We start from the raw sequence: 10136 nt of genomic DNA, 5'->3' as shown, positions 1-10136 counted from the left end.
TTTGGGTACACTCACATACTGGTTTTGAGGTCAGGACTTCCTCAAAGACTCTCCCTCACTGCCCAAGCTGATGGTTGCATTCACCACCTCCATCTCCTCAGATCCCCACTCCCTGGTCATTGTTCTTCTGTAATCTAACATGTCTCCCCTCCTGAGCACAAGACTGATGACAATGGATACTTACCTGTCCAGGAGTTCCCAGTCTTCTCCTCCCCAGCGGTCCCGAAACTCTTTTGTGTTCATCCCTCCAATCTTGTCCAGGTCAGACTTGTATATGCCTAGAAGACCGAACCCATTCACCTCCCAGTAGCCTGAGGACAGCACAAAAGAGGCACAGGCATGTTGGTGCTTTGACCCATCAATGACTCAAGAGTAATTTGCTTTTGTGGGGGCTCAGGATGACCACCCCTGTCTAAGGGAAATCCTATGCCCAGATGATCTATGTCACTTTCCTCCCCCTGACTTGGGTTGCTTTCCCTCACCCCTGGGCTAGCAGCTGTCCTCAAGAGGGCAGGCTGCTCCCCCTAAGACAGAAATTGATGGAAAGGAGTAAAAGAAGGGCTTTGAGGTACTCAAATCCACTGAGAGCTCTAAGAGATGACAAGGAAAAATATCATATAAAGGACTCTTTTGGCTCTGGTCTCAAATGCCAAGTACCCAACATAATTAAACACCATCCTCTGTCTGATGCACTCTCACCTGGTGGCACTGGTAGTACCTTAAGCTCCAGACCGTGATAGCAACAGAGGACCAAGTCTAGAGGTTGCAGGCACCCTCCTCCTTTCCCCATTCCCCGAGGTCTGAGCACAAGGGGCTCTGCTCCCTCTTACCATCAGGCCACTGCGGGGACGTGCCACAGTGCAGCCTCATGACCATGGGTGCGAAGGCCATCTTGCCTTCCACGCAGTGCTTCCGGACCGAATCGATGATGCCGGCTGGGAAGTGGATGTGGAGGTCGCAAAGGAAAATGATGCTGTGCGGATCCTGGAACCAACCACATCAGTTAGAAAATAATAGGGTGACTTTAAGTGAGGCTTTCTTGAGGGACAGGAAGACAGAGATATGGGAGTCAGCTGAAGAAGCACTCATTGCAAGATCAGAAACTGAAATCCTAGGGGCTGGCAGAACTGCCACTGGCTGGCTGTTCAACAGTAGTTATGAGATTTTACAACTATGATCTGGCAAAGCCAGTATCATGAAGCTGCTACTGATGATTTCCCTCCTGTCTCGTGATCTGAGCAGGTGGGCCAAGTACCTCATGGGCCCCAGGGACTGGTCTGCTCAGACGAAGGGGCGAGGTCCTTACTCCAGAGAGACAGGAAACACACTATGTTTGATCTGTTCTTTTGGGCTATTCCCTAAAAACCAGCATGTTCAGCATGAAAGGCAAGAGGCAGTGCCGGACACGTACCAGAAACCCTCCTATCCACCCGACAGCTCCCCAGGCTTACCGTCACGAGGTCTATCCCTGCCTGCAGCCCAGCAGAACGTTCGAAATTCCCCGTCAGCTTCAAGTACCGATAGCTGGGGGTCAGACAGGAAAGAGAAGTTCAGTGTCTGCAGGTTCATAAGCACAGAAAGCACCCCTAGCAGCACTACGCCATGGGTGTCATGCTGAGGAGCTGTCCCTCACCCCTGTGCACCCTCAGGAGGAGGACAGCCTTTGTGCAAGCATGCAAGCTCAGCACTACCCCAGCTCCCAGTGTGCCCTGAGGGTCTTTCTCACGTATCCAGCAAGGATAGGGCAGTTCTTAGCAAAAGTCCTGCCAGCTCTATTTCTATTCTACCTCTGGGACCCCCTGGCACTGGAAAGGGCCAACCAAGGCTGTTTCAGGTCAGAATACAATAAACCATAGAGCTATTCCAGGAAGAGGAGTCCCTGGAAGTCTCCACGCTCATTTCTTACAGCTTTCTTGTCTTCTCTGGCTTCCCTCTCCCCCATCACTGTACAACTTGCTCTCTGTCCTCTCTTGCACACTTGAACAAAACCCTGGAGAAAAGAGATGTACCTGGGTGGATGACTGCAACAGGTATTGCCTTAGAGTTTTATAACACTATTATAGCAGCATACATGTAAGCACATTATAACAACAATATAGCATGTACACATGCAAGGATATCATCTTCCAGTTTCCAGCTGCAGGAGGCTGTGGATGGTCAATGCACAGAGATTTGCAGATGTGCTGCATTTGCAGGAATATATTTGTGAGTAGTTTTATGTGACCAGCCAGCACCCTCACCTGTGCAAGCTAGACCTTTTCAGAGCCTTCTCTACATCCATGTCATCGCTGCTGTAATCCGTGATGATGACGTTGAAGTAAGGATCCTTAGTGACTCGGAACAGCTCTTCCATGTCAGAGATGAACTGCAGCACCCAACGTGCCTGGTTTTTCACTGGTTGTATTGCAAGAAGGGAAGAATCGAAGGAAAACTGATTTCAAAGATGGCATGGCTTTCAACAAGCAAGGCTTCTTGCCTCAAGCCCTGCTAACATTGCAGGGATGCTGAAATAGGTCCAGGCTGAAAACTTGGACCAAAGAGCCCAGAAACTGGTATGGGCTCTTTCCCAAGGTGTGACAGGGATTTTCTCCGAGACTTTTAAGTCCCATGAGGGTAGGTTCCCCTTACCTGGCACCACGAAGTGAACCACGGCACGGTGGTTCCAGGAAAAGCCCTGGGGCCAGCACAGCTCTGGCTCTTTCACCACAGCCATCAGGTGCCGCCGGCGACCCCACGCCAGGTTCCTCATGTTCCTCTCTTCCTGCTCGTCACCGCCGATGCCCTGCCAGCCCCGTGCAAAGATGTACTCGGAGAAGCGGACAAGACGCTCTCCCTGCTCCAGCAGCTCCAGCTCCAGCAGGTAGCGGCTTCCCCGCATGCGGTCCTGGCGTTTCTCCACATTCACAATCCGCTTCAGCTGGAACTGCCTGCAGGAGACACGGCCAGGGTGAGCATGTCCCCTGTACACCAGCCCCTCTCCCATCTCCGCCCTGCTCGGCTCATTTGGCTCTGCCAGGCTCTTTCCTCCTGGGTTAGCACAACCCTTTTTGTCCCCAGCTTCCCCCCCTTCACTGCACCACTTCAGAAGTCCCATGGGAAGGCTTAGCACCTGTTTCCTAAATCCACAAGCATGTGGGATTAGACCCAGGATCCCAGCCAAGAGAAAATAGTTGGCAAAGGAAATGAAATAAAAGGTGACACAGAAAATAACAAACGTGTCTGAATGATTGTAGGGCTGGTAAATAGAGAGTGTATTCAACACCTCTTTCAAAGATCTTGGCACAGGAAGTATGGCTGGGTTGGTGAAATTGGCTGATGACAGCTTATCAGCCAATAACAAGGACTAAGACTGAGCAATCCTACAGTAAAGACTGGGATGAGCTGTAGGTCTAGACTGGCCAAAATGGAATGAAATGCCAAATCATGTCCTTTTAGATAATAACAAGAATTTCTGCTGTAAAATGGATGCTCATCAGTTAAAAATGCTAAGAAAACCTTGAGAGTACCTGTCATTTACACCATGACTGTGACTAACCTGGCTCTGAAATAAACAAACAAAAACATAAGAGGTAGCATGAGGGCTACTTCCAGCACGGATTAAGAACTAATAACTGCATTCTATAAAAAATCCAGAATATTGGCCATTTATGGCCAGGCAAACTAACCCAAACTGAAACAAGCATGGAAAAGGATAGATAAGAAGATCGTGGAAATAGAGGCCAGCTCATCAGAAGGGCTGAGGAAAGCTGGACGCTTATAGAGGCTCATAGGAGATACGTATGTCTGCTAGAAAGGCAATCAAAATGATAAGTTTCAGCAAGAAGAACCTTATCAGGGCAATGTAAATACAGAATACCAGAGAAAGCTGATCTCTAGTGAGTCATCAGAGCAGTGAGAAGCTGGGACATCTTCCCAAATCAGTGCTAGGATCTAGAAATCTAACTACTTCTAAGATGGAGGTACATATGTTCAGATAAAGGGTAAGATACTTGGTTGTTTCTGAGGTCAGTGTACTGATCCACAATACCTGACTGCTCCCTTCTGGTTCTGTGCCCTAAATGGTGCTGGATTCACAAACTGAGGGGTGACGGGCATTAAACCACATTCACAAGGCGCCCCAGTCCTATTTCATATCAGCAGGGTTTCTTAACCTTCAGTTGGTAAAATGCTCCTATGCGCTCTCAGTGCTTACACTGTGCAAGGAGGAAGCCAGCAAAGGGTCAGTGATGCCAGCTGGACTGAAATCTTTCACATGTACGGCCACCAGCTTTTGGAGGGTGATATTCAGCCCCCAGATATGATCTAGTGTCCAATAATTCTGATTTTTCAGCTCAAAGAGGTGTTTAAAGCCCAGTTTTTTACATAGAATCCTTGCCTGAAGTTTTATTTTCCAAATCTAGTTTATCTTCCAATTCATTCTAGCTGCTCACACCACAGGTATTCCCTGCGCAGTGTGGTACACAAGCTCCAGGACACTGTCCCTTGGCTTTCACACTGTGCCTTACCCTTTATTCCTTTGGTTGAGCTTCTTGAGGAAGACACGTGTGACTTCCAGGGCCTCCCTCTCTTTGAGCAGCAGGTTTCCTGACGTGTTGCACTTCAGGTCAATCCAGTCGGTGCGCAGCACATGGAAGTCCAGGTTGCTTGTGCTGAAGGTCTGCTCCCAGTTCACCGCCTGGTCAAACACTGGTACGTAATTGAAACCCTCCTCATCCTCCTCCTCTGGCTCCCCATCCACATCTTCCTCTTCTGCTGCCCTCTCCACAGGCCCTGACTTGCCCTTTGCCAGAGATGCCACCTGTGCCTCTCTCTCACCCATGTCCTTGCCACCGGCCATCTTCTGCTCAGCCACGTAGGCCTCCACTTGGTTCAGCCATTGTGCCAGCCGTGCCGGTTCCTTGCTGGGGCCAGCAGTGGCCACAGGGTGCCTGCCAGCTTTGCCTGGGCCTCCTCTCCCAGCTTGCACGGTGCCTGCAGGCTGCAGCCTGTCCTCTGCAGCGCTGAGGTCTCCTCGAGGTCTCAGCCCTTTGGGAATCCTGACCCCTGAGTCCTTGGTGTTGCTGAGAGGCTGCTCCCTTTGCGACCTGCTCCTAGAAGGTGGGTTAAGCTTTTTAGCAGGTGCTCTGCCCTGGACAACCCTGGCATGCTGTGGAGGGCTCTTGGAGTTGTCTTTGATGCCAGCTTTTAAGTGGGATCTCTTCATCGCTGGGTTCCTCTCTGGGCTAGCCCGGCTGAGGCTTTGGTTGGCAGGGGCCAGTGGTGCTGTCTTGACACCAGACCTCTTCATCCCTCTCCTCTGAGGTTCCGCCCCTGTGTCACCCACTGAGAGGAGCCGCCGACGCTCCCGGAGGGAATAGTCCTCGTAGACATGGTCGCTGCCCACCACGCTGCTGGGAGTGGTGCCTGTCGGCTCTGCTTGCCACGTGCCAGGGGGTGCTGGGGGGCCAGTGCTCTCCGCGTCCTGCTCCCCGTACTGCAGGTCGTCCAGGTTCCCCTCCTGGAAGCCTGCAGGAGTAATCGCAGTTACACCTCTGGCATCCTCCTTCTGCTTCCCAACCCCACACCCAGCGGTGTTGTCGAAGGCTGGGGAGACGTCTGGCTTAGCCTTCAGCTAAAGGTCTGGCCACAGCTTTTCAGGGAAGGTGTGAGCACAGGCTGCCACACTGCACGTTTGGCTCTCTCGTTTTTGCCCACATTTTTGCTGGAATTGTTCCTCAGCTACGCTGCAGGCCTGAGAGCTAGTCACCACGTTGCCCTCTAGAGCCCACTGCTTGCTGACCTCCCAGTCTGCCCTTAAGAAAAGTGAATGTGACAGCAAAAATCTCCTCCCACCCACAGCGCTCTACCAGGGAAGGGGTGTGACTTGCTTGGCATGGAAAATCAACAGCTTCCTTCAGCTGGGGCTGGAGGATCACACACACGGAGCGACAGATAAAAGGATCCTCCTGGTTTTGACGCTAGGGCCGGCCCCTACCTGGCTGCTCTGTCTTTTCTCCAGAATCCAGGCTCTTCTCTAGCCGGTCCATTTTCATGTACTTGTAGAATCCAAATCTGCAAAGGAAAGGACAAAACACCAGTCTGATCAAAGTTACTTTGCCCTCTCCAAATAAATTCTAGCCACTGCTACAGAGGAGATGGCCAATTACTCTGATCACATCTACCCATCATCTCTAGACTCTCCTTTTGCAGCAAGTCATAGGCTATTATCATCACATCTTTCAGATCTTGGGGCAATCAGATCTTACTCTGTATTGTCAAAGAAATCAGCCTTCCTTGACCATCATTGCAGTTTTTAAGACGTTTTCTCGAGTGCTGCTCCATGTGCACAGGAGGAAATTCCAACATAAGTACACTGAAACACTGCTTTAGCCTCCCTTAAACTGCTCCTTAAAGCTCACTTACAATGTAGTACTCACAAGCCTAAGTCATTGTGCTGCAAAAGTGGCTCAGGCAGGTAACAGCAATGATCTCCCTCTCTCTTTTCTCATACCACTGTCTTTGTGCTGTCCCACCATGTGCCTGTGCTTTAAGCTTTTGGGAGGAGTTTCCCTCCTTCGATTGTTTCCTTACATGTTTGATGCCCAGCAAAATGGGCCCACGCTTCCCAAATGCTGTTATAATACAAACGGTTTGTCAAAGCAAAAAATTTGGGTGGCACCTTCCAGCCCACAGCAGCCACCTTCTCCATTCTCCACAATAAACGCCAGTTTCCTCCCAAACCTACAATACAATCTATCTTCCCAGCCCGCAAAATAGACCTGTGGGAAGGAAGATGATCCTGAGCACAAGGAGGCCTCCACCAGCTGTCTCGCTGGAAAAGCAACTCTATTCTGCAGACAATTCCTCCTGAAAGCAGGGAAATCCTCACACAAGGTATTTCCCTGTGGCTGGGGAACATGCAAGCGGTGGTTCCCTCACAGAGCCATCACTGGAGCTGCACCTTGGTGAGGATGAGCTCCATGCTTTTATCCCTCCAGAGCATGGTTTGGCTTCAACACAAACAGTGACAGCCATCAGGAGGCTCCAGCTGCTGGCATGCAAAGTTTGCTGGCAAATACATTCCCTGATGTATTGGAACAAATATGCTCTGCCCCAGCTTCCTGGTTAATAGAGCAAGAAAAATAGCAGCCGTTTCCCTTTGAGACCTAAACATAATTTCACTTAAAGGAAGCACTGGCCATCCAAAGAAACTATAAGTGCTTTAATGTTTTGCAGGATTTCAGTGATCTTCAAGTTGAGTTCTAAAGAGCTGAATATGAAATTCCACCTTAATTCTAGCCTTCAAACTGTCTCCTCCCTCCCTGCTAGGAAATGCTGCCTCCCATTTGCAGCATCCTACCTTTCCAAGTAATACGGGTTTTCCTGATAGAAGCATTTGTTGTCTTTCTCCATATGGCTCAGGCGGCTGTAATCATTTGGGTAAACAAAGGATAAATGAACCTGGGAAGAAGGGAAGAAAGATAAAGCAAAACCCCCGTCAGTGCCAGATATCATTCATAAGATGACCCAGACAAGGTTGCAAGGTGCCCAGCCCTTTTGAGAGGGAGCAGGCACTGCTCACTGTTTGCCTCTCAAAGGCACCCAGTGGCAGGCTGTGAGAAGGAGCGATGGAAAAGGAAAACAGCAGGAAGAGTGCTGGGATGTGTGCATGGGTGTGCCGTTTTATCTCTCAGCATCTGCATGTTCATCTCTGCATCTGTGTGTTGAAGTCCTGTAACACAGCAAGAACTAGCCAGGACAGTCCTACTGAGGAGATGCAAGGGAACACAGGAGCCCAGAAAGTGTGTGGGGACACCTCCAGGCAAGGCTGAGGAAGCCATGGATGCAAGTCCCACGGGGAGCATAGGCTTCAGCTGGCATCCAGGAAGGATGAACCACACTGGTGACCTGTCCCCAGCCCAGCTGGCTCCACCAGAGCTCCATCAGAGTCTGCTCTGCTATGAAGGGGATTAATGCATGCCCCACAGATCTGAGCCCCAGCTCTTTTCCAGTTTGAAACCTGTCAGGGCACTTGGTCCATGCACACCACAGTTCACCCCAAAGAGTCTAAAATCCTCAGCCATTATGAGCCTCCATGTGAAGGCAAGCTCAGTGCTTTGGCTTGAGGTCTGAAGGGCTCTGTAGGACACACACACTTGTACCCCTGTGAGACCAGTGAGCAGCACATAGCACCCATCTCCCTTCTCTTGCCATTGCCCTCTGGCACATACTGGGATGCTGCAGACCTGAACAGCAGATGGTCAAATCTGCCCAGGAGCTTCGGATGGGTGGCCCATGGTTAATAGGGTCTCTCTCCTTCCTTTTTGCATCCCCCTTGGGCAAATACCAGCTCACAGAATGAAACTTACAAACTGGAGGCCCTGGTAGCGCTGCAGAGGAAACCCATTCACCAGGTAGCTGGGCTTGTACGGGCAGTCTGGCAGGGCTCGGCGCAGGCGAGACTTGCTGAGCAGAGGCACTGAGAAGAAGAAACAGGTTGGCAAGCGTTGCTGGAGGAGCCCTGCTACAACTGATGCATGAGCCTAGATATTTCTGGGCCTGCTTTCTATTTACCCATGTGAAATGCTATCAGATACATAAAGCGTACCAGCTAGTACAATTCATCTATTCACACTGCTCTACAGCACTTACACTAAAATATGCTTGTCGACATTGTGTGAGCTGGACTCTTAAAAAAAAGAGGAGATGGGTTTACTCTGTGCTTTGTCTCCTACAATGGAGGATGTTGCACGCTCCCCCTCTCTTCTGCACTGGGGAGAAAAAGGGGTGGCCTTTGACAGCCACGGCGTAGGAGGACAGCCTTTGTCAGCTGTTCTCCTGCACGTGCTGGGGCAGGCTGCAGCTCCCTCCTCAACCCCTCTGCAAGCCTTACCTTTGTAAAGAGTGTCCCGGGGGTCAGGCTTCAACATGTCAGCGGGGTGTGCCTTGCCGCCCGCACTGTCGGCAGGCCGGCTCGTGTGGCTGGCCAGCGTCTGCGGGATGTGCCCGACCTCATCCATCTTTAACAGCGTCTCGTCTAGAAACCAGAGAGAGAACGGAAGGGGGAGGAAGGGCTAACTCATCCCCTGTCTCCAACAGCGCCCTTCCCCAGCGTCAGCCCTTTCCCAGTGGTATTGCACCACAGCAATGCCCAAATGGCGCTGATCGGGAGCTTCATCGCTCCTCGTGGGAGGGAAAGGCTTTGACTGGGAAAGCTGGAAGTGCAGAAGCTGTGGGGTGGGAACACAGCTATCCACTGACAGCAAACAAACAAAGTGAAGTGAGAGGACATGCCAGCAGCGGTGTGCTGCAGGCATCCCAGGCTGGCAGGAATTACTGGACACATCTGAATTACTGGCATTGAATTCCATTTAAAAGGAGACAAAGAAGTTGAATGGGAGGAGAAACCTGAGAAAGGGAAGCTTCTCCTCTGCTGGAAAAGGAGCTAGACCCTGGGGTAAGGCCTTCAGTGGCCGAGGAGGCTGGTGCTCCAGCAGGGGAATGGATGCCCACAGTAAGCCAGGAGCAATGGGAAGCTTAAGCTCAGGACTGGGCATTGGTTATGTTTTTTCTTGAGTGCTGCTGCCAAAGGATTACATATCTCCTCTGATCTGGCTCTGAAATGAGCAGAACTGAATAAATATCTTAGAAGGAAAGACAACATGCTGCCAAGGGCAGTGGGGTTACTGTCAGCAACTTTTGGGTAGAGAACAACACAGGAACCCCAGATAACGTGTGATACAGCCAAAGTCTGGGGTGGAAGAGGGAGACACTGTATGGGCAGAAGGTACCAGATAAAGATAAGACTGAGACTGGAGCACTGTGCCAGCCATGAAAGGATCTTGTGGGCTGTGAGCCACCTCTTCTACAGGGAATTAATAAGCAGAAAAGAACAGAAGAAAAAAGAAAGGGGACAGAAGACATGACTGAAGACCTAGTCCTTGCCAAATGGTAGGTTACAAAAATGCAGCAGCAGGCTGTAATCTAAGACACTGCAAACAGATGTCTGGATTACATCAGGGAGTCTCCCATAGGCAAAAGTTTAGCATAGGAAAAAAAACACCACCACAGAAATGTTGGAAGGCAACAGTGGTAGATATGGAAAGGGGGAATGTTGGCAGGGGAAAGTGATGCTGACAAAGCTAGATAAGGGAAGG

The 10136-nt window shown here is 50.6% G+C and overlaps 1 protein-coding gene across 2 annotated transcripts in view; it reads right to left on the bottom strand.

Annotated features, from left to right (window-relative positions):
- B4GALNT3 (beta-1,4-N-acetyl-galactosaminyltransferase 3) overlaps positions 1-10136 on the bottom strand; it is a gene marked incomplete at its 5' end in the record, with an annotated part of 60372 nt that overhangs the window by 4524 nt on the left and 45712 nt on the right. The window contains 10 exons of one of the 2 annotated variants that reach the window (XM_083819816.1): positions 185-311; positions 831-984; positions 1452-1524; positions 2241-2394; positions 2629-2927; positions 4506-5505; positions 5975-6051; positions 7340-7440; positions 8349-8458; positions 8873-9016. In XM_083819816.1, coding sequence (XP_083675942.1) covers positions 185-311; positions 831-984; positions 1452-1524; positions 2241-2394; positions 2629-2927; positions 4506-5505; positions 5975-6051; positions 7340-7440; positions 8349-8458; positions 8873-9016 — 2239 coding nt within the window. Of the gene's footprint in view, positions 1-184; positions 312-830; positions 985-1451; positions 1525-1906; positions 1991-2240; positions 2395-2628; positions 2928-4505; positions 5506-5974; positions 6052-7339; positions 7441-8348; positions 8459-8872; positions 9017-10136 lie in introns of those variants that run through there. The other variant, XM_083819817.1, reaches the window with a different exon arrangement.

Source organism: Anser anser (assembly GCF_964211835.1).
Source record: "Anser anser genome assembly, chromosome: 1".
NCBI lineage: Eukaryota > Metazoa > Chordata > Aves > Anseriformes > Anatidae > Anser > Anser anser.
This window is presented reverse-complemented; position numbering and strand designations above follow the sequence as displayed.